We start from the raw sequence: 24,495 nt of genomic DNA, 5'->3' as shown, positions 1-24,495 counted from the left end.
CGAACTAATTAACTTTTCTTTATCTTTTGGGCTTACACAAGTAGTCAATGGCGCAACAAGACAAAACACACTTCTTGACCTAGTGTTCATTAGTTCAGACCTTGTTGATAAGCTGTCTGAGTGTGAAATTACTGACGGAATTTCAGATCACAGGGCAGTGTTTATATCGCTAAACTGCACAGTTTGTAAACCGCGGGCCGAAATTCAAACTTTTTTCGACTTTAATCGCTCTGACGACACGTCTATTCTTGATGTCTTATCAGAACGTTTTGAATCGTTTTGCACACTTAGTAAAGATTGTGACGTGAATACATTAGTTCGCCAATTTGAAAACATTATAAAGCTGTGTATTCGACGCTTTGTTCCGTTAAAAAGTAAGAAAAAAAATCGTGCCCTTCCTTGGATGACTAGAGAAATCTTGCAGTTATCACGCCGCGTTAGAAGACTGAGACGCTCAAAACGCAGTAATGACCCTGATGCAATTGCTAGATTCACCTCTGCCAAAGAGGAACTGAATTTGAAAATGAATACGGCCAAAGATTTTTTCTTTCATACCGAGCTGCCAGGATTACTAAGAAATAATCCTCGGAAGTTCTGGCGTTCTGTCATGCCTACTACTGAATCTTCATCTTCATTTACCATCAATGATGAAACTATAAATGATCCTGCACGCATCTCCAATGCATTCAATGAATATTTCCATTCGGTGTACGCAAACTATTCCCATGTCTGCCCTGCTTTCGATAATGATTCAGATCTTTCTATTTCCAACATTTCCGTTGATGTTAATGGCGTTCTTAATTTGATATTAAATTTAGACACAAAAAAGTCTAGTGGCCCCGACGGCATTCCTAATTCCTTTTTACTTCGCTATTCACAATGGACATCACGCTATCTTGAAATTATATTCAATAAGTCTCTAGATACAGGAATCGTTCCTTCATCATGGAAACTTGCAAGAGTAATACCCTTGTATAAAACCGGCAGGAAGACAGACATAATGAATTACAGACCAATTTCTTTAACTTCCCAATCGTGCAAAATACTGGAACATATTATTTACAAACACATAATAGATTTTCTGGAGTCCAACACCATTCTAACTAATGTCCAGCACGGCTTTAGACGTGGTTTCAGTACTATCACGCAGTTAACCGACTTCACCCATGACATCGCTTACCAGTTGGATCTAGGTAATCAGATTGATGCTATCTTCATTGATTTTTCTAAAGCATTCGGTTCATTACTTCATTCTCACCTCTTGCAAAAATTAAATGCAATACTAAAAAATTCCCATCTGGTCAATTGGATCGCTAGTTTTCTTTCTAACCGGTCCCAATACGTCGACTTTAGTTATGCAAGGTCATCCATACTTGAAGTAGGCTCCGGGGTTCCTCAAGGATCCGTCCTTGGTCCTTTATTGTTTTTAATTTATGTCAATGACCTCCCAAAGCATGTTTCCTCTAATATTCGTCTTTATGCTGACGATTGCGTCTTATACGACGTGATTGATTCCCCGAATAGTTTTCAGCGATTAAATGATTCCTTTGTCTCTTTCAGTGCTTGGTGTGAAAAATGGAAAATGAACATTAATTTTAAAAAAACGGTTGTTTTGTCCTTCACGAAAAGAGCAGCACCTGTAATTGCGACATATTCCTTGAATGGATCACCTTTAACCAGAGTTCGACAATACAAATACCTTGGCGTAACATTTACTCACAATCTCTCATGGACTACACACATTGACCAAACATGTTCAAAGGCCCTAAAACAGCTTGGATACCTGCGTCGTACTATGCAAAAGGCTCCGAAGGCAACTAAACTTTTAATGTATAAAACTCTTGTTCGCCCCATTATCGATTATGCCGCTACAGTCTGGTCCCCACATAACCAAAACAACATAATCAAACTAGAAGCAGTTCAGAAAAAAGCCGTCCGTTTCATTTTACATCGGTATGACCGCTATTTTTCACCCTCGTCTGCCCTCCCTACGCTGAATCTAACATTACTTTCAGTACGTCGTGATGTGGAATCATTAAAATTCTTGCACAACATACTTAACAAGTCATACCACACTTCAAGCACAGCTTGCATATCTTTCACCAAGCCTTCTTGCACGCGTAATTTCCACGAGCTTAATCTTAACCCTCTCTATGCCCGTACAAATACCTTCAAGTACAGCTTCTTTCCCCGCACAATAGAAGTATGGAATTCCTTGCCTGGCTGCCTTCGTTCACTCCCGATAAACGAATTCGAAAGTGCTGTCTATGAAAACCAGTATATGTAACTACTTAAATCAGGTTTAGTTTATACTTTATGAGTGCGTATTGCTGTGTCTTTGCTTTTTATGAATCGATGAAAACAATTTGTAAGATTTTGTAAACGATTGTAACGATGTTGTAAGAGTCATTGTTGATTTCACTTTATTTTTGTTCAACACTGTTTTTACCCACTCCTGCAATAGCCCTCCTATGGGGCTGCAGTATGTACAAATAAATAAATAAAATAAAAGTGAGGCCGGGTACCCTGCCTACGTTGACCTCGCCTTCTGAGCATCAAAAATCTCCTGCAAAGAGTGGGTACAGCTCTTGCTTAGAGCATTCGTGAAGCACAAGGAAGCCATACTTAAATAATTTGGAGTGGGACGATTCGTACGGGAGGAGCGCTTTTTTCGATCTAGGGAAGTAACGCCAACATACATGACCATCACTAAAATTTAATTTCCAAACCGAGAAATCCATTGAAGTTTTCTTTGCAGAGTTCATAACTGCACCTAAGATGCCGAGAAGACTCTTCAAAACACGTTAAAATCCTTCTCGCATTCGATACTAGTCTATCATCGGAATGTAATGCAAAAGAATAGAAAGTTGGGCGAGTTGGTACGGTAACATGATTTTGGATTGTAGCGCGAAGTGACACGGACACAGACTAGAAGCAGAAAGGACGAGCGCTCGTCCTGTCTGCTTCTAGTCTGTGCCCGTGTCACTTCGTGCTACAGTCCAATATCATCGGAATGTAACCTTAAAAGTCTAAAAAATTATCCACATACCTAGAAATGCGCACAATTAGTTTGTCCTGTAGCCTGTTAATTACATTACTGCCAAATGTGGATAAAAAAACATGATGCAGTACAGGAGCAACCATAGATCCGATGCAAATGCCCTTTTTCTGAATTAGAAGATCCATTTTAAAGGACACTATAGTATTTGACAGGTAAAACGTGAGAAGTTCCATAAAAGACTCAAGTTACAGAGCGCATGAATTCATAAAGCCTAGTTCCCCTTGTTCTTCAATGAGATCGCGTACAGCTGTAAGCAGGTCCTCGTGCGGGATAGAATAAAACACGCCCTCAATTAATATCTACAGACATCACATCATTGGCACATATCTCACTTGACTTCAACCTGTCCACGACTTCCAAGGGCATATGATGCTCTTTAATGAGCCTCTTTAACGCCAAATCGGGTCATTGGAAATGTGAAATTAGGTATGTGCCGAGCTTAACATATACAGTATATCATCATCAATTACTCACCCACCATAAGAGAGATCGCTAATCGTATTAACGTCGCTATGCAATAATCTCCAAAAGATAGATACACAGCCATTTTTTTTTGCTGCTTCTTTAACATTGTTACGTTTCGCCTACAACGCGCGGTAATGCCGGCGCGGATGCAACGGACGCCGGGGCTTTGTTCAAAACGGCGGACATTTTGGCCTGTTCGACGCCGCCGCAACGCCTACCCGCCAAGCGTGTCCAGGCGTGTTTCAGTGCCACGTGTCTTCGTGTGTGCGTGTGTGTGTGTGTGCCCTCGCTTGTCAAAGCGCGGCAGCCGGGGAGCGGAGTTCCCCGAATGAGGAGCCTGGACGTCTCTCGGCTCAACTGTTCGCGCCGTCGTGTGGGTGAGGGTTGGCGATGCGTCACTACACTCGGTTCAGCAGGTCTCTCGGCCCGACAGTTCGCGCCGTCGTGGGCTCATGCTCCGCCGTCCCGTGACCTTCATCCCGTGACCTTCCCTCCTTCCCTTTTGGACCGCGACGCCGAGAGTATAAGAGCAGCTGCCCCCGGACGCCAGGAGAGAGGCTCCGATTTGTACTGTTGAGTTACGTGCTCTCCCGTCTCTCCACTTCGGTCGACCTGACCGGCCGCTCTTTTGCTATGTTAGAATAAACAAGTTGTTCTGTTACCAGTCTTCTCTTGCTTTGCCGGGACCTTCGGATGCTTCCAGTGCCCCAGGCCGCCAGGCCAACGCTACCCTTGGGGCTTGCGACCCATTGGCAATAACGGGCGTCAGCACCGAGACCCCATCAACTCGTACCAGCGGTGCGATTCCAACAACATGCATCAGTGCTCGCGTGAGGAGTTTTGCGTCCACCTTAGTTTGGCCGACGTAGTCGCTCGCTTGGAGAGAGAGGAGGCAGAGGATTTCGACAAAGTGAAATCGAGTCTGCTAAAAAAATACCGGCTGTCAGCGGAGGCGTTCCGTCGGAAGTTTCGGGAAAATGAGAAAGGCAAAAGTGAGTCATATACAGAGTTTGCCTACAGGCTTATGTCAAACATGCAGGAGTGGCTCAAAGAAGAGAAAGCGTTTGGTGACCACGAGAAAGTTCTGCAGTGTTTCGGGCTAGAACAGTTTTATAGTCAGTTACCTGAGAACGTGCGGTACTGGGTCTTGGATAGGCCAGACGTTAGTACGGTGGCTAGAGCCGCTGAGTTAGCCGAGGAGTTTGTGACGCGTCGGGCTCGCGGAGCTAAGGACGGTCAAAAGGGTGAATTTGGCTCCAAGTTTGAGAGGCCAAAGTTCACGCCCATGAGAGCAAAGGGGGACACACGTAGTTCGGATGCGAGTGAAAGCAGTCCGACCGAACGTACGGAGACGGCGGCAACCGAAGCCGAACGCAGAAAGCGGTTCGAGATGAGGCAAGCGCGCGTTTGTTATACGTGCCAGAAGCCGGGTCACTTTTCGGCGCAGTGTCCGACCGAACGTAAGGAGACGGCGGCAGCCGAAGCCGAACGCAGAAAGCGGTTCGAGGCGAGGCAAGCGCGCCTGTGTTATACGTGCCAGAAGCCGGGTCACTTTTCGGCGCAGTGCCCAGAAACAAAACCAAAAGTCGTGTTTTTTTCATTAGGCAGCACTGACGAGAACATGAAGCTTCTCGAGCCTTACATGCGAGACCTCCTCGTGAACGGGAAAGAGTGCCGAGTGCTTCGCGATACCGCAGCTACAATGGATGTAGTTCACCCCTCTTACGTAGAACCCGATATGTTCACGGGCGAGTGCGCATGGATCAAGCAAGCAGTGGAAGCTCATAGCGTGTGTCTGCCGGTAGCGAAAGTGCTTATTGAAGGACCTTTCGGAGCACTTGAGACGGAGGCCGCAGTGTCATCTATGCTGCCCCCCCAGTACCCGTACCTATTTTCGAACAGGTCCGATCACCTCCTGCGCGAGAAGGGGCTTTTGTTTGGTGAGGCTAGCGTTCAGGCCTTAACCAGATCGAAGGTTCGGGAGCTCGCTGCAAAGGCGGTAGTTGCGGGGCCGACGTTGTTGAACGATGAGAAAGGGTCAGAGGCGCAGCAAGCTGGTATTCGGAGCACGCCCGAACGGGATAAAATTGAGCCTGTAGCGTTAAAGGCACCAGATACTGGAGAGGAAATTCCAGATGCGGGAAAGTTAGAAGAGCTTCCGGTCGAGCTTCCGGGACTAGGCTCAGTGACAAACAGGAAAGACACCGATCAAGTCATTAGTGACTTAATAAGTAAAGCATCGCTGTCGCCTGAGCAAAAAACCGAACTACACCAGCTCTTACAAGAGTTTCAAGGTCTGTTCTCTGAGAGGCCTGGTAGGACTTCTGTCCTTACTCATGACATAGAACTTACCTCCCCAGAGCCAGTACGATCCAAGGCGTACCGGGTGTCACCCCGCCAGAGCGATATTATGGAGGCTGAGGTAAAGAAAATGCTACAGCTCGGTGTTATTGAAGCGGGTGAGAGTGATTATACCTCCCCTTTGATTTTAGTTGAGGTACCGGGCAAGGAACCTCGTCCTTGCGTCGACTACCGCAGGCTTAATTCCATCACTAAGGATCAAATTTATCCGATCCCTAACATCGAGGAGCGCCTTGAGAGAGTGAGTAGCGCTCAGTTTATTTCCACCCTAGATCTTGTCAGGGGTTATTGGCAGGTTCCACTTACAGAAGAGGCTAGTAGGTATGCGGCGTTCATTTCACCAATGGGGACATTCCGTCCTAAAGTTTTGAGTTTTGGTTTGAGGAACGCGCCATACTGCTTTTCAAGCCTCATGGATAAAGTGTTGCGGGGACAGCAAGAATTCGCTTTACCGTATCTAGACGACGTAGCGGTATTCTCCGCATCCTGGCCTGAGCATATGGCGCACTTGCGGGCAGTGCTAACCCGCCTGCGCGATGCGGGCTTGACAGTCAAGGCTCCCAAGTGCCAGTTAGCACAGGCCGAGGTTGTCTACCTCGGACACGTGATTGGTCGGGGTCGTCGCCGCCCCTCTGAAATAAAGGTGGCCGCTGTGCGAGACTTCCCGCAACCGCGCACGAAGACCGATATTCGGTCGTTCTTAGGTGTCGCCGGCTACTATCAGAGGTACATCCCCAGGTACTCTGATATCGCGGCTCCCTTGACGGATGCTCTAAGAAAGACAGAGCCGCAAACAGTCGTCTGGGATGAGACGAAGGAAAGAGCTTTTAGCGCCCTAAAGAGCGCCCTAACAAGCCAGCCTGTGCTACGATCACCCGACTACACAAAAGGGTTCGTTGTTCAGTGTGATGCTAGTGAGCGAGGCATGGGCGTTGTACTGTGCCAACGGGAAAATGGAGAAGTAGAACACCCCGTCCTGTATGCTAGTCGTAAGCTGACCAGTCGTGAGCAGGCGTATAGCGCCACCAAGAAAGAGTGTGCGTGTATCGTGTGGGCCGTTCAGAAATTGTCATGTTACCTAGCTAGCTCGAGGTTTATCATTGAAACGGATCACTGCCCTCTCCAATGGCTGCAGACCATCTCTCCCAAAAATGGCCGCCTCCTGCGCTGGAGCCTCGCTTTGCAACAATATTCCTTTGAGGTGCGTTACAAAAAGGGGAGTCTCAACGGTAACGCCGATGGCTTAAGTCGAAGCCCCTAACGTGGGAATCAGCCTCAAAATTGTTTGTTACTGATGTTTTTCTTCCTGAGGCAGGATTTTTAACTTATTGCTTTTGTGTAGTGTTTCAAAGTGATGATGTGCTTTTTAGTGCAATTTTTCCGATTTGTGGACGCGTTCTGAGTGCTGCTAAACTACTGTAAGGAACTAGGCAGCAGTATAAAAGGGGAAAGAGCCTGGCAGGGCTTAGTGAGGGTTGTGCCGTGCTTGCTGACTGAGCGGTTGACTTTTGGCGTGGTTCTAACGCTTGCCGGAAACGAGAACAAAAATGTCAACTCTCCCGAAGTCACTTTGCAGTGTCCTGTGTGCACCTGAACGTGAGAACGAGGCCTTCTCTGTGCGCTGCGCTCAAGAAAGCCAAAGGACGCCCAACTTCGGTTATGAGCATCATCGAGCGACATCCCTCCGGACAGCGGATGCAGTCCCCTGACCATCGGGATCTCCTTCCCCCGGCGGGGCGGTCTGTTACGTTTCGCCTACAACGCGCGGTAATGCCGGCGCGGATGCAACGGACGCCGGGGCTTTGTTCAAAACGGCGGACATTTTGGCCTGTTCGACGCCGCCGCAACGCCTACCCGCCAAGCGTGTCCAGGCGTGTTTCAGTGCCACGTGTCTTCGTGTGTGCGTGTGTGTGTGTGTGCCCTCGCTTGTCAAAGCGCGGCAGCCGGGGAGCGGAGTTCCCCGAATGAGGAGCCTGGACGTCTCTCGGCTCAACTGTTCGCGCCGTCGTGTGGGTGAGGGTTGGCGATGCGTCACTACACTCGGTTCAGCAGGTCTCTCGGCCCGACAGTTCGCGCCGTCGTGGGCTCATGCTCCGCCGTCCCGTGACCTTCATCCCGTGACCTTCCCTCCTTCCCTTTTGGACCGCGACGCCGAGAGTATAAGAGCAGCTGCCCCCGGACGCCAGGAGAGAGGCTCCGATTTGTACTGTTGAGTTACGTGCTCTCCCGTCTCTCCACTTCGGTCGACCTGACCGGCCGCCCTTTTGCTATGTTAGAATAAACAAGTTGTTCTGTTACCAGTCTTCTCTTGCTTTGCCGGGACCTTCGGATGCTTCCAGTGCCCCAGGCCGCCAGGCCAACGCTACCCTTGGGGCTTGCGACCCATTGGCAATAACGGGCGTCAGCACCGAGACCCCATCAACTCGTACCAGCGGTGCGATTCCAACAACATGCATCAGTGCTCGCGTGAGGAGTTTTGCGTCCACCTTAGTTTGGCATTCGTCACGGGCATAAGCGCCTAATGCGCAGGTGGAGTCAAGTAGACAGGTTTCTTTCAGTATCTGTACTGTATTAAAGAGATCTCTGAACAGAGAATAGTGTACTGAGTTAATCCTGCACGTCCATCGTTTTTAGCTTATCTTGCGGAAGCACAAGAAAGTCCAGCCAAAAAAAAAAAAAGACAATTAACCACGGATGCATAGGAGGAAAGCAGCGAGAAAGAGACAAGTTTATTTATAGAACAGGTCGCCCTAAGCTGATGTGCTCTAACCTGCTGCTCTGCACTGGGAAAAAGGAAAATGGCACGAACTTATAAGGATTATTGACGATGAGGAGAAGGGGAGGACTGGAGACGTATATACTGGACGAATAGGAAGTACATTTTGCCAGCTACTGGCGGACCAATGGCCTTGTACACCACCAACTGCGGTCTGTTTCTCCACCCGAACCATGTGTTCAAGAGTCGGGCGAAAAGTTACGCATTAAAGACATAGTGCTAGCCTTTCTTTAGACAGCCAAATGACGTGTTCGAAGCAGGTTGTTGCTGCGCACTTCAAAGAATTAAATCGGGGCCAGAAAATGAAATGAAAACTCGCGTTGCTATACTGGCTCTTATTTCACAAAGTAGACGCAGAAGCGAAGGGCCTTTTCCCTCGAAGCAAAATCGCAAAATTGCTGCGTCGCTCCCACGACGGCGGCGAGCATTGTTGTTCTCGTCAAAGCGCCGAGAGGCTACTCTCGCCCGCACCGGGACAGGCACGTGGCTTCGTTCCGCGCGCTGCTGTTACACATGAGCGCGTTTGTGGCTCCATGTTGCCGCCGCTAACGGCCTCCCGGGAGAGCAATTATGAGAGACCCGGTCTTCCCCGGCTGGTGCAAGCTAACGTTGCAGTGCATGAGACACCTCCTTTGTACCAGGCATGCAAGTGTAGAAGAGGCACATGTTAAAAAAGGCAAGAGAATGCAGCATCTTTCTTAATCAATGTGCGCACTGCGAGAAGGCCGGAAAACATTTTAAGTTCACTTATATTTAATTAGCTTAACTCGAATCCCGTTGCAAGGGATGAAAGGTCTTCCACAACAGTACAGCCAGGTTTTTCCAAGCCCTAATGAACTCGAGAAGACGACCAAAGGCTAATTACGTTTCTAAAGGTCGTACAGGTTTTCCTAGATGGCGAGAGTGTGTAAACATTTACGGGAAGCTAACCAAGTTTTCTGCAAAGCGTCAACAGCCAGCTTGTTTTTTTTTTTGTTTTTTATCCCTATGCTTCATACAACGAGCCTTAACGTTTACGCAGCTAACCAAACAGAAACGTATGCATCTTTTTTGACAGAATAACAAGCGATAAAATAAGGAACATGGAAAAATATTCGGAGATTAAGCCGCTATTTTGCTTTTATGTTAAGCGTGTAGTGTAAACACAGATCCAAAACGAAGCCAATGTATACCTTTATCACGTTATTGGCTTCGAGCTTCGCTCCTTCAATCAATTTACAGACAGCCCTTACGAAGCGAAAGTTCGTTGCACGCTCTAAAGCAAATACTGCTTACGAGCCATAACTGCCGACATGGCACCAGCGCAAAGGGTGAACTAATAAGGATATAGCCCTAACCTGTGCTTGGTAAAAGTTGTTGTTCTCGTAAAGGTCACCTGTCTCTAAAGCAGTTAATGTAGATCAGCCTAGCGAAGCTCAGGACACAAGAAAAGAAAGAAAGAAAGGAAGAAAGAAAGAAATGCCATTCCCGCCTTTCACCTTACAGCACACGCCTTCAGTTCAGCATATATACGAATTGTACGTTGCTTACGCCAGCCGAATAAAACGTATGTTTTCCCCTGCATAACCCTTGCCTCCTTTTCCGCTTTTGTTTTTTATTGCGCGACTCTTCTTATGATCAAGTGAAAAGGCCTACCGCTCCGGAACCGCCAACGCCCCTTCACCCCTCTCCCCACCTTTCTTCCTTCCCCTTAAAGAAATGCTGCTTAAGATATACCGCAGCAGAATGAAAAGAATGCGCCACGCTAAGCCAAAAAATGCAATTACCCGGAAATCTATTTTAGGTTTGGCTCTGCCACGCGATCGTCAGCGAACCGTCTGCTTTTGCTAGCCGGCTCCTCCTCTGCTTGCCCGTAGCGTGGGTTCTGCGAGGCCCATCGCTTTCTTTTTAAAGCCGCTTTTATTCCCGTCCTCCTCCGATGTCGGACGACGATTCGACGTGCTGAATTATTTATGTCAGTGCGCGCTCCCGTTTAATACTTTCGCGTCGGTGCATTCCTTGGCGGCGCACAGACATTGAATCGTCTGCTCCCTCTCTTATTTCTCGTTGCTCCTTCCCTTTTCGAGTGCCCGATAGGCCGCGAGATTCGTGGAGAAAGTCGCGATTCTGCCGAACCACTGCACAAGGCGCTGTTAAACACAGGGGCACGTTGCCTCTCTCTCTCTCTCTCTCTCTCTCTCTCTCTCTCTCTCTATATATATATATATATATATATATATATATATATATATATATATATATATATATATATATATATATCTATATATATATATATATGGAAGTTGGGGCAGCGCAACAGAGAGGAAACATCAGCGACGAGAAACTAAAAAGAAAAAAATACACGCGGTGTCCAAAGGGACGGCTGCGTTCCTGGGCCGCACGCACAGCATTCCACAACTTATTGCGGCCACGCAGCACGATGCACACCGTTCGCGCAGGTGGCTTCACTGCTTTGCGCGCCGCGTTTGAACCTGGAAAGAGTAAACGAAAACATGCGCGAACGGAAATGGAAGCTTAGAGGAACGCGCTTTATGTGGCGAACAAACAAGTATTGCCGGCTCCCCGCGGCCATGCATGCTGCTTGGCATACGAGGACGCACTTGTTGCGAGATACCTTGATGCATCCATGGCGCGAGAGTGAGAAAAGATTTGAAATATAACAGATTTGAAATAAATATATAAATGAAAAAAAATGAAAAACAAGGTATGCGGCGGCATTAACAAAGACAGAGTGTGACACGTATTCTTGCGTTATACAGCTCAAAATTTTCTAGTGCTTGCTTAAAAGCCGCATGAAAAATGCTCTTTGCTGGTGCACTTGTTGGTGCTTTTATACTTGGCCATTATTTTCTTAACTCAATGCGCAACAACACGGTAATTAAATTCAGTGGTGCTGAAGCGCAAACGCGCACGAGCTCCCGTGACGCATTTACTCGTTTGTCTGCATGTGAACGCCGGGACCAGCCACAGCTGATGCAAGGCACGCCGTGCCTGCAGGTGCTGTTATTCTATATGCCAGAGAAAGTCAACATTCTTGTATTCACCAAAAGAACTTGACGCGCAAGCCGAGAGCGGCGCATTGCCCAGTGGCTATGGCGTTGCGCTGCTGAGCTCGTGGGTTCGATACCGGCCACGGCAAGCCGCATTACGATGGGGACGGAATGAGAAAACGCTCGTGTACCGTGCATTGGGTGCACGTTAAAGAACCCGAAATGGTCAAAATTAATGCGCCCGTCGTGCCTCATAATCATGTCATTATTCTGGCACGTAAGACTCCAGAATTTCATTCTCTGAGAGCGGCGTTGTGCATTTTCTTTACCTGAACTGACACCATGTGCGTACAGTATAATGCAGTGCTTGTGCTGTGCAAGCTCACAAATCGTTTTGACCATTGCTTGACGCACCATTATCTAAGGAAAGCACCGACCAATAAATGAATCATCAAGTGTTCTATGGAATTGCTTGAGCAGATATTTTACTCAAAAGGAAATTTCATAAAGTGACAAATCACGAGCGACCGCGTTATAGCAATTCTATTTTTTCCCACTTTCCACACACGGCAAGGTCCAATTCATAACGTAGAAACAGAGCAGAATATTGGGAGCGACAGTACGTGCTGGTACACACTGGGGCTATTTCACACGCCAGAGAAAAAAAGAGTGCAAGTATTATAAGTGCCGAATGAAAAAAATTACGCACATACTGCTGGCGAAGGCCACAGCAGGCGCATTCGCGCTTTCGGAGGTGGCCTTGCCGAGAACTCATGGCGGCACAGCGGTTGATCCTTCGCTGCATTTCGCCGCTGCGAGAGCGCGCGCCTCGGCGGCCGTAAATCAGCGCGTAGGGCAGCCACGCGGCGAGCGCGCACCTCGACTCATGCAGGAGAAGCGTCCGGCGACCTTCTCCAACAGTGGGCCTCGCTGATCCCGGGTATCTCCGGCCGCTGATCCTCTTCACGGCGCACGCGAGGCTCACCCGCCACGAGTTAACGACGGCGCTCGCATACACACTACGCTATGCTAGGAAGGCGTCGTTTCTCAGACGGGAGCGAGAAGAAGCCCACATCCGGCCCCCGGGCGCGACGACGAGGAGAGGCGGGGGCGCAGGAATGGCGCAGGCCGCCAAGCTCGTCCGCGCGCCGCGCCGGAAACTTGGCGCGCTCCGTGAGGTTCGCGAAGATCCGCGTGGACGGGCCGAGCGCCTCGCAGGGACGTTATTGTTCATGTTGCGCCTATGGAAGAGGGAATACGCAGGCAGGGAGGAGGGATGCAGATTCCTGGCTTCCAGGGATGCGGCTCAGCCGATTTGCCTCGTTTATCAGAGTTAAGAAGGCGGCGGCTCCCTTCGGAACTGAACGCGAAAAGAAAATGAAAGAAAGAAACAAGGAAAGAAAGGAAGGAAGAAACGAACTTATCGATGGATAGCTAGTCGCGTAGGGTGCAAGTGCTTTCTCGTGTTACAGGCTTGGGCAGCGGCATGCTGCGATCGACGCGTGAAAGTGATCTCCGCTCCGGCGTTCTTGCTGGACTACACGTGCGGCACAGATCTCCTTCCTTGTTTCGAGCTTCAATGACCCTTCCTACGATACCGACACGCACGCACGCACGCACGCACGCACGCACACACGCACACACGCACACGCACACGCACACACACACACATACACACACACACACACACACACACACACACACACACACACACACACACACGCGCGCGCACACACTATTCCTAGCACATACATGCTGCCTGAACGCTCGCGTAGCGTCGGCTGAATGCGTGAAATGCCAGTGTTGTTCGAATGTTGCTTGCCTCTTCACTGTCCGCCGTCAAACATGGACCTCGTCAATTGTCTTCGCCATCTGCTGTGCTTGTGCTCTAGAAATGGTAACTCAACAGCACTCGTTTCTGAAAACATCTGACACCTCACCGTTAGCCACTGTTTTCCTGTCTGAAGAACAGTTTCATTCCTGCCCCTCCAGTTGAAATCGGGAGATGCCGTCTTTGAATCATACGTGCAGAGATGTTAGCAACGTGAAATGTGATTGCATGCACTAGAATGCTATTTCGTGCTCTGCGACAGAAACAAGCTTGAGAGGTCCTAATAATCGCAGAATTACATCGTCCGCAGAAAAAAAAAAAGTTGGGTGGGCTTGGGGTGGAGTAAACAGAAAAAAAAAAACAGAATATAAATGGGGTACGACTGTGGGGTACAAGTAGCTTGACCACGGCTAAAGCACGTCTGTCAACGTCTTCGCAGACGCTGATAATGAGGACATTCAATGAGATCGTCTTACGAAGACAGCAGCTTGGAGTCACGTTCGCTGGCACATGCTAGAATACACGCGACACTGAGCTTAATGGCCACAGAATACGTGGCACCTTTGATTAATATCTAAATTGTATAGAGATCAGAACTTACGTGTGTACTCAAATTCCTGACCGTCAGCCCAGGTGAAACAATTTTCGTACTGCAGGTCATTCCCACCAATCCAGAAGGTGTGATGATGGTTCTTGTACTCGGTACTGAAAAAAAAAAGATTACATATATATATATCTTTCTTTTAGTTCTTTTTCACGTGCTCTGGCAATATTATAGGGCTTACTGTCGCAGTCATAATGAATGTTTTGATGCTTGCTGTGGTACGGCAAGTAAGTTTAGACGTGCTTTTCAATCGTTTTCCCACCACAGATGAAATCATCGGCGCGTGGAAGAACATCTACAAGCCTGTTTCGGCGGCTATGACATCTTCGTGCAATACCTGTAGCTGGTTTGTGTGTGTACGTATATCCACGGCTTTGTGCTAATTGTGTGTAAATATAAAGCCTATTGTTTCTACATAGTGAGCATCTTCTTGTGCACTTTTCAGGGACACTGCGCATGTACAACATCGAACAGCAGGTGCTTAGCTGATCGCAGTCTTTCATCATGACTCCTCATCCTCTTCTACTTTCCTGTTTTTACCCTCTTATCCTTTACTCCACTCTAGAGTAGCAGACCATAGGCAGGTTCCTCTGGCCAACCTCTCTGCCTTTCCTCTAATTAACCACTCTCTCTATTAAAGCAGCCCAGCACAGTTCACCGAACTCGTTCGTGTCCTTCACAATTACTATATCCAGGGAAAACAGGGAGAAGGCGGGAGATGGAAATTCAAGACGATGAGCAAAACGAGAACAAGGTGAAAGCAGGAGCCAACGTTTCGACAAGTGGACTTGTCGGTTAAACGGACATCGCACGGACACAGCTAAAAAGCTTCACAAAGCCGTCGCCGAGCATTTCAACCAACCAGGTCATAACTTTGATGAACTTAAACACCCCCTACATCTTACGGTCAAATTTCCGTTCTGAACGAGAAAGAAAATACAGAGAATCACACCTTATCCATAAGTTCAAGACATTGCAACCAATAGGCATAAACGTTTCAAAGGAAGCTTTCTAATCTATTCGCTATGCTAAATTCCAAGCTATAGGCAACAACACGTAGCTTGATTGCTTAGTGTGTTTTTCCTTTCTTCTGGTTTCTTCCCTTTTTTATTTATTAGTCGCAGACGGGGGTTTACGGCAGCCGTAATCGATAGGGAGAAACGGTGCAAGACGTGCGCGACGATACGCACCACAAGTAACGAGATAGCTGAAGAAGTAGCCATAGCACTCGCAGCAGCTCAGACTAACGCAACCGTGATAGTCAGCGATCCTATATGAACCCAACAATCAAACCCCGGCCCTCAGTCCCCAGCAGCTGCGAAGCAACTGACCACGGCGGCGGTCAGACCTGCGACGCTGCAGAGGGTGCTAAGAATCCCTGGCTCCGGACAGGCCGCCATTGGAATATGAACCTGGCAACGTTTAACGCTAGAACGTTATCTAGTGAGGCGAGTCTAGCAGTCCTATTGGAGGAATTAGAGGGCAGTAAATGGGATATAATAGGGCTCAGTGAAGTTAGGAGGCCAAAAGAAGCATATACAGTGCTAAAAAGCGGGCACGTCCTGTGCTACCGGGGCTTAGCAGAGAGACGAGAACTAGGAGTCGGATTCCTGATTAATAAGAACATAGCTGGTAACATACAGGAATTATACCTTAGGAACTTGCGTTTCGCTGATGATATTGCCTTGCTTAGTAACTCAGGAGACCAATCGCAATGCATGCTCACTGACCTGGAGAGGCAAAGCAGAAGGGTGGGTCTGAAAATTAATCTACAGAAAACTAAAGTAATGTTTAACAGTCTCGGAAGAGAACAGCAGTTTACGATAGGTAGCGAGGCACTGGAAGTGGTAAGGGAATACATCTACTTAGGGCAGGTAGTGACCACGGACCCGGATCATGAGACTGAAATAACCAGAAGAATAAGAATGGGCTGGGGTGCGTTTGGCAGGCATTCTCAAATCATGAACAGCAGGTTGCCGCTATCCCTCAAGAGGAAAGTGTATAACAGCTGTGTCTTACCAGTACTCACGTACGGAGCAGAAACCTGGAGGCTTACGAAAAGGGTTCTGCTGAAATTGAGGACGACGCAACGAGCTATGGAAAGAAGAATGATAGGTGTAACGTTAAGGGATAAGAAAAGAGCAGATTGGGTGAGGGAACAAACACGGGTAAATGACATCGTAGTTGAAATCAAGAAAAGGAAATGGGCATGGGCCGGACATGTAATGAGGAGGGAAGATAACCGATGGTCATTAAGGGTTACGGACTGGATTCCAAGGGAAGGGAAGCGTAGTAGGGGGCGGCAGAAAGTTAGGTGGGCGGATGACATTAAGACGTTTGCAGGGACAACATGGCCACAATTAGTACATGACCGGGGTAGCTGGAGAAGTATGGGAGAGGCCTTTGCCCTGCAGTGGGCGTAACTAGGCTGATGATGATGATGATGATGATGATGATGATGATAGTCAGCGACTCTCAGACGGCAATAAGAAACTTTGCCAACGGCCGAATCTCCCCGGAGGCACTACGAATTCTTCTTGCAGGAGGCCAAAATTACAAAAGGAAGATATACATCACCTGGACACCCGCTCACACCCTCGCGGAGGACGGCAACAACGAGGCGGCACACGACGCGGCTCGAGGGCTTACGGACCGAGCCGCAGTCGCAAGTGACGCCCCGACACCCTCCGGACGTGACGGTGCGGTAAATGAGTGGGAGTGGGAGGACAGAATGACAACATATAATGACATTACGAAACATTATAGGTTACAGAGGCGCATATTCCCGCGACCTCACGCAAAATTGACAAAAAAGCAGTCTGTCGCATGGCGGCAGTTACAAACTAGGACGTATCCGAATCCTGCGCTCTCGCACATCATATATCCGGATGTATACCCTACGGACAAATGCAAAACATGTGAATCCAGAGCCACTCTGGAGCATATATTATGGGAATGCCGAGGGATAAATAACAATACAGAAAACGCGGCTTCTAGCAGCAGCCTTCGCACGCGCTGGGAAGCCGTGCTGCTCAGCCCCGCTCTCGAAGATCAACTATGGGTCGTCCAGCGGGCCGAGGATGCCGCCAGGACCCAAGAACTCCTGGCCGTCACCTAGGCGGGGCCTTTGGCCCTCCCCACCAACTCGCAGGGCACACAATAAAGTTCTTTCCTCCTCCCCCATTTTAATATTTTCTTTTAATATTTTTTTTCACGAGCATAGGTTTTTGCCGCTCCTTCTATTATCTCTTTCAGAGACACGATAGCCCACGACCACCAGCGAAACAGGTAATAGAGGGGTACTGTACACGCCGTTGACACGCCGGCTGACACACGGCCGTTGACACGTGATTGACAGATGGCCGTGTCCCTGGCCTTCCACAGCACTCCTTTATTTTCAATTCGACACTCTCGCCGTTAACACACCTTCGCTCGTTGCCACACCCACCCGCGTTAAGCCCTGTCCGCTTTAGAAGAACCCCACCTATATATACTGTGGCGAGGAAAGCACATGTCGCATTGAAGAAGACAAGTCTACTTGTCGAAACGTTGGCTCCCGCTTTCACCTTGTTCTCGTTTTGCTCATCGTCCACAATTACTATGTGTGGCCCGTCGTTTTCTCTTACACTATGCTTCGCGCCACGTGACGCACAGCGTGTCATTTAGTTGGTCGTGACCCGGGGAAGGAATGTCCGCACAAAGTGTGCCCAGCCTTGTCAACATCTTTGCTTATTTGCATGGTGCCGCTAATATCTGACGACACGTTAGAGATCAGTAGGGTTAATTTGCACGGTAAAGGGGCATCTACAGGTTCACTTTTGTTCTTACAACGTTTTAAAAATATTTAGCTATCGCCGCTACATTATCTCCGCGCAACTCTCGTCGTATCGCTCAATAATAGACTTTGTGTCACTGTGCAGCTTTTCGTTCAGTCCACGTGGTCCGGTCATTCATTTGCCAGCAGGCAGCGAAACCAGTCCATGGACCGAATTCACAGAGCTTTTCGTTCGTAAGTGCTGTTTGCCACTGGCCAAGTACCTTCGCTAATATGTGCTATCGCGCTCAATGTGAGCTGCAACACGCGAGCCGTGGCTGCAGCGACGCTCTCAAGAAAAAAAGAAAGTGGAGAGGGGCTCGCCATTTGAGAAACGCGCATACCCCCTGCTTTCCGTCACCTGCTTTCCTCGCGGAGCGATAATGCACTGGTCCAACGAGGATCTCCCACTGCATGGTGGTGGATAAAAAAAAAAGAAAGAAAGTAGCAGTTTCGCCTTGAAGGCGAAGCATCGATTGTGACAGAAAAGTAGTAAGCAGCTATACGAAGTAAGGATAGTTGTTTTATCAGCCGTATAAACCCGTAAGCTTTCGTTTACTAACTAAATTAATAAGCATGGTGTCCCGCGCGCACAGGCAAACATAAGCATATCTCACTCGATGCGTGCGGACACTCGATGTCAAAACGCTGGATTGAGGAAGAGCGGCAGCAGCAGCGAACGAATAGACCTTCGTGCTGCCTCTCGCTTCAACGAGAGCTAAGCGGCGAGAACACAGCGCACACAAAGCTATAAGCCTTCGGCGCACCTAGACTCTGTGCTCATGGCAGATCGCTTTCAAGATAGGACCCGCGCTCAGCTGCGTCATACGCAGCCCCCGCCGGAGTAAGACGCCTCCCTACCGGTGCCTTGAGAGCGGTGGAAGATGGCGCACTGCCTCCCCGCGTAGCTCCCTTGCGCGCGCGATATCAAGCCACCACCCTCGGCTCACCCTTGCATGCTTTTACTCGCATCTACAGCATACGGCCCGCATACAGAACATAACGGCGACGAAAACTGCGGAAATGTACCTGGAGTGTCCATATAATTGCTGTCGCCGTAAAAACAAAAATAATTATGGAGCTGGGGCAACGTGCGCCATGACGGAGCACGCTGCGCTAAGCGCCAAGGATTTACGGACTGCTCTGCGGGCCACTGTATTATCGCTTCGCGAGGAAAGCAGACAACGTAAAGCACGGGGGTATGCGGATTTCTGGAATGGCGAATCCATCTCCACTTTCTTATGGGGAGCGTAGCTGCGGCACGGCCTCGCGTGTTGCGGCTCATATTGAGCGCGATAGTACGTTGTTACGATTGGTCGACACCTGCCCGTGCGAACACGTCTAGCGTAAGTACTTTTTCGTGAATACGGGCCCACTTCTTTGCAGCAGGTGGCAAGGGGCGCTTATGACAGTGTTTGTTTTTTCCGGATGTACCTTGTTGCCAAATTTCAACGAAATCGAAGCCGCAGTAAGCGTTAAATATATTCATGTTGTCATTAAAGGTCACTGTACATTGGTTGAAAGTGCGTAATGTGTTCTCATTAGGCTTAATAGCGAGTCAGCGTTAAAAACTAAAGTTTACTGAATACAGAGGGTCAATAAAATATTATGCATAGACCATCGACGATTATTGTCAATGTAAGCGAATAGCCCGAACGAACGGACGAGTGATCGAGTGAACGAGCGATGGCCCCGCTTTATTGCTAAGGGGCGTACATCGCGCTGTGTTTTATCGGAATGATTAGTGGCTTTACCAGCAGCTTTAGTCTTTTCGCCCGAGGAAATCTTCGATATTGTGCTTGCTTGGGAAATGTATTAGAAAAGAGGTCACTCAGGGCGATAATTTCTGTTAGCTGCTGCATAGCGTATTGCTGTTTGATTTTCGCTGAGTAATTCGCGTCATGTTTGTGAAGTTATTACACCTTGATGCTGTCTCAGCAGACTTACTACGCAGAGTGCTTTGTTTGCTTCACAGCTGAGTGCCTTTTTGCGTGTGCATTTTTGTACCCAGTTGTATCCTTCCTTAATACATATTGCGGCGTAGGTGTGCAATGCCTACGCCGCAAAGGACTAAACCCGGCCTTGTCGCCAGGGCCGCTTGCCTAGTCCGGCGCTACTCCGCCTGTAAATATATCTTGTGCCTTCTCTCCTGCGTAACACTGAAAAAAAGAACAAAAGAGAAAAGCCTCAAAAGTTGATAAAACTTGAGCTTTGTACGTGTCCAAGCAGGTTACTAAGGGAATTTCAAATTATGAAAACTGCAGCGGCAAGGGCAGTTTGTTGACGTACGCAGTGGAATTGCATTGACGGTGCAGCGCTAAGGGGAGCTTTAATTCACACGTTCGTTTGGTGGCTTCCTTAACTAGTGTACCCAATTACTGTTCTTAGGCGATTTTTCCGGCACGTATTCGGTGATGTGACATGTATTCATCACTAGAGTGTGTGCAGGCATTGTGACGTGCAGAGTCGTTTGAGATATAAGTCTGCAACGACGACGTGTGCCTATTATTGACGTAGAGAAACATTATTACGGCAAGAGTAGAATTAAAAAAGAACAATCGATACATCGCATTACTCAACAAAGGGAAGGCCGGCTACTTGACACAAGTTCCACTTCCTATAACGGCTTCGTTGCGCTTGTCTGCGGGACGCACCTGGCACGTATGCGGACGGCGTTGTCTCATGCTCCGGTTACATCGTGTACATGTCCGCTCTCACGGAGGCCCGCGCCTTTCCTGCTCCTGTCACAGCTGAAGTAGTGGTGTGGCACCCGAACGAAAGGGGAATCTCAGTCGCGAACTTCAGCCATCCTTGCTGCAAAGCATTGTCGGCTACGGCATCCCGAACATACTTTCCAAAGCGCCCGCTATGTGGCCATCGGTGGAGCCTCTATAGACGGTGCACTACGCGTCTATTTCGTGGACGAGAATCCGCTGACTTCTCGGCCACCGCATCGTCCACGATGGGCTGCCTCCCCACCGGGCGGCCAGCGAGACGTGCGACGAAAGAGCGAGAGCTTCTCCTCCTCCCTCCAGTTCCTCCACGTCACTTGGTTACGCGAACGCTCGCGTTACGCCAACACCTCCTAGACAAGGAGGTGTTGGCAGGAGGGTTTCCAGCAGTGGCGTTACCATAGAGTCAGGGAACTCCTGCAGAAGATAAAACAATCTAGGAGCAAAGCAAGACTGGGGACGATTACTATGGCCGTAAGACCTGAAGTGGTACCGTATGTTCACAGGGTCACTCACAACCTAAGGAAGGTGGCAGGCAGGTTTGGAGTCCTCCTTGTCTTTTCAGCCCCTTTTAAGCTGGAGCGGCTCTGCCCTCGCGCCTCCGGTGATCCTAAAGGATGGCAAGGCTGTGGCAAGAACCATACCAAGCCGTATGCAAAATGCAATGTAGGAGTTGGGTACGAAATCCCCCTGGTTTGTGGCAAGTCTTACATAGGGCAGACGGGACGGTGGTTGAATGATCGAGCCAGGGAACATGAACAAAAGTTAACGAAAGATGAATAGGCGCACTTGCCTGCCCCTGTGAAACACTTTTCAAGGAGATAAAGATTCTCGGGAGAAGCCAGGACTAGACTGCACGCGAACTGATGGAGGCATATCACATAAAAAAGAAAGGCCAAGACTGTGCTAGTGATACTTCCATTAGGTTGTTTCATTCAGAGATATATTTTTTCGATAATTGATTGCCACGCTAGGCTGATGAGTGTCCTTGTGGCTGCGTTCTGCGCATGTTCTATTTGTCTGTATATTGCCTCGGGTTGCCGTGAATAAACCAGCTGAAAGTTACCGTCCGTGTCGTCTTTGTGTTCTCTTCCGCTGTCCCCGTCTTCATCTGCGGTCAATATGATATGCAGTAAATACCAACTAGGCCAAACTGAATTTCTTCCAAAAAATCAGTTCACTTAAAAAAAAAGAAAGAAATGGAAGCGAGCCGCAAGCACTTATATTCATGATGAGTGCCACAGAGTCATGCGCGACAGAAATCAAGGGACACAGGCCGTAGGAACGGGTGACTACATAAACGGGCATAGTGGCAGACTGCTCATTCACGTGTACTAATGCGTTCAGAGCGCCTGAAGTCTGTGTTATAACGGGGTACAAAGACAGTTGGTTCAGCATAGAAGTGAAAGACGGCATGGTGATGCATTTAGTGACGCTTCCGAGTGGCGAAATTTTTATACTGGCTCACGGTGCGATCATTTTTTCCGCAAGCGTCCTCTTTTTAATTTCCTTCCATCGTTGGGGCCGGATATATAGAAATGAAGAACAATAACTGGTTATATACACTCGATCTTTTGTATATCCGTTTTCTCACGGCAAACTAAACGGCAACGTCGAAAGTGTGTAGGCGGTCGCCCCCTCCCCGTCCAGTCTTCGGTATGACTGCGACTGCAAATACCGGGCCACATGTACCAGTGGCGGATGAGGAACCGTGAACAGAGTAGAGTGAAGTCGCCCCATGGTTGAATAACAACAATACCTTGATCTGGCTGAGTTGGTTCATCTTGAAAGTGTTCTTTAAACAGCGCCATGGACGAGGATGAAAAGTACACAGACGACCGGTCGGGCGCCCATCCTGTCGTTTGTGTACATTTCGCCCTCGTCCGCAGCGCTGCTTTAAGAACACTGTTGAACAATAATATTTGGAATAGGAAGCTGTTTCATAAAATATGTTAGCGTAAGAAAGCGAAACCGATGCACTACGGCGATGGCCAAGAACGCGGTTCATCGTACTAAGGAAGAGAAGGAAGAAGTGGCCGGAGCTAACCATTGCTCTGGGGCCTGCATTAACCGCGAAGCTTCCGAAGTGAAGCATCACATGGCAGGAACACTCTTAACAGATAGTATCTGGGAGAATACACCGAAGACGTTACCATGGCCAGATCAGTCCAACATACTAAGGGCAGCCGCGATATTCAACAAAAGTGGAGAAACTGAAAAACATTTCAAAATGGAGCCCCATCTCAGCCCATTTGTTTTTTTACTTATGAGAAGCAGTAAATGACCGGTGTTTGTTACTGCTAGTGTGGGACTCTAAATGAATGATGGCGGCAGAGTCTTAACCGATGCAGTGCGCCGAGGATAAGGTGTCTTGCTAAAAGCAAGGGTCCGTCTTCACAAAAATAGTTCTCACGCTAAAATGGTTCGTAAGAGCACATGCCAGCCAATCGTGATGTTGGACATACTATTAGCGAAGACGGCCGTCAAACACTTGCTAAGCAAAAGCGTTGCAAGCCTTCAGCTTTGCCTGTGGCAATTTCACTGCAAGTTTTTCTACTGCTTTCGGGGAATGTGATACATAGGGATCGCTAAGCCGTTTCAGAGACAGGCTAGCTGTTGGTGACCGGTTTGTGGTCCCGTTATAGCTTATTTCCCCGATCAATTAAATACAATCTGGGGTTTTACGTGCCAAAATTAAGATCTGATTATGCGGCACGCCGTAGTGGGGGACGCCGGATTAATTTTGAGCATCTGGGGATCTTTAACGCGCTTCCAATGAACGAAACACTGGCGTTTCTGCATGTCGCCGCATTCGGAATGCGGCCGCAGTGGCCGAGATTTGATCCCGCGGCCTCGTGCTTAGCAATGGAACACCATAGCCACTAAGGGCTAGTAGTCCCCCAATAGGAACCCTAAATGAATCGGAGCAAAATCGATGAGCCTTCAACCTGAAACAAGTTTGCTTTCCTTCTTTATTTTTTTGTTGGACCCTCCGCGTTTAACACACGTGCCTTCGAATCACTGCGACTCAGTAGCTCCAACGTAGGAAAGAGAAAGTAAAAGAGGTGTCATTGTCTTACGCACACCGAAGTCACGTCACCCCGTTTTTTATTTTTAGTGAAAGTACAGTGGGCGCGTAAAAACAAAGCCTGCGTTGAGGAGACTGAGGAAAGAAAGAAAAAGAGAAAGTGAAGAAACAGAAGGTAAACTAAAAGACGATCGGAACGGCAAAACACGTGAAACGCATTTACGAAGTCCTCCGGAGGCACAGAAACAGTTCCACTCGCGTCCCGCCAGTCTTGAAAGGAGCAACAGTAGGATTTGCTTTCTATCTTTTTTTTCCTCTTAATTTTACGAACGTCAGTTTTGAAGCTTGAGAGAGCGGAGCGTCCAATCTTAAATTGCCCTAACACAGCTAGCGAGGCGGCATGTGGTCGGTGACGAAGAACGGCGTCCGAACGCTGTGCAGGAGGGAAATGCGACGCTATGGGGCACTAGCAGCTTGCGGGTGAGGTGCGGCAGTTGTCTCTCGTGACAAAGATGTGGCGGTCGAGCAGCGCTGAAGGTGTTACGCGAAGACTTCGTGGGGACCTTAATTTCACGGCAGAGTGGGTGGGAGCGCCGCCGCGGAACGCGTTCGGACAGGAAGGTGCGCAGGTTTCCGGCGGCAGCGCGTGACACCGGCAGTTCTTACATGATGGCACAAGTCTTGCGGCGACAGCGTTCAGCGTAGAGCCGCTTGAGTTCCTCAAAGTCCTTGCGGATCTCGTTCACCTCCTCGATGTCTCTTCGAAGCTGGTCGTCCTTCTCGACGCACAGTTGGCGGAGCGCCTTGAGCATGGCGTTCTTCTGCGCCGCCTC

At 48.7% G+C, this 24,495-nt stretch overlaps 1 protein-coding gene across 1 annotated transcript in view; it reads right to left on the bottom strand.

Moving 5' to 3' along the window:
* LOC126547419 (uncharacterized) overlaps positions 1-24,495 on the bottom strand; it is a 147,976-nt gene that overhangs the window by 95,804 nt on the left and 27,677 nt on the right. Inside the window, exon 4 of the mRNA XM_055063016.2 lies at positions 14,086-14,189. Within this exon, the coding sequence (XP_054918991.2) occupies positions 14,086-14,189 (104 nt within the window). The remainder of the gene's footprint in view (positions 1-14,085; positions 14,190-24,495) is intronic.

The sequence above is a fragment of the Dermacentor andersoni genome, chromosome 1 (genome assembly GCF_023375885.2).
Source record: "Dermacentor andersoni chromosome 1, qqDerAnde1_hic_scaffold, whole genome shotgun sequence".
NCBI lineage: Eukaryota > Metazoa > Arthropoda > Arachnida > Ixodida > Ixodidae > Dermacentor > Dermacentor andersoni.
Note: the sequence above shows the minus strand (reverse complement) of the source record. Positions and strands in the feature narration are given on the sequence as shown.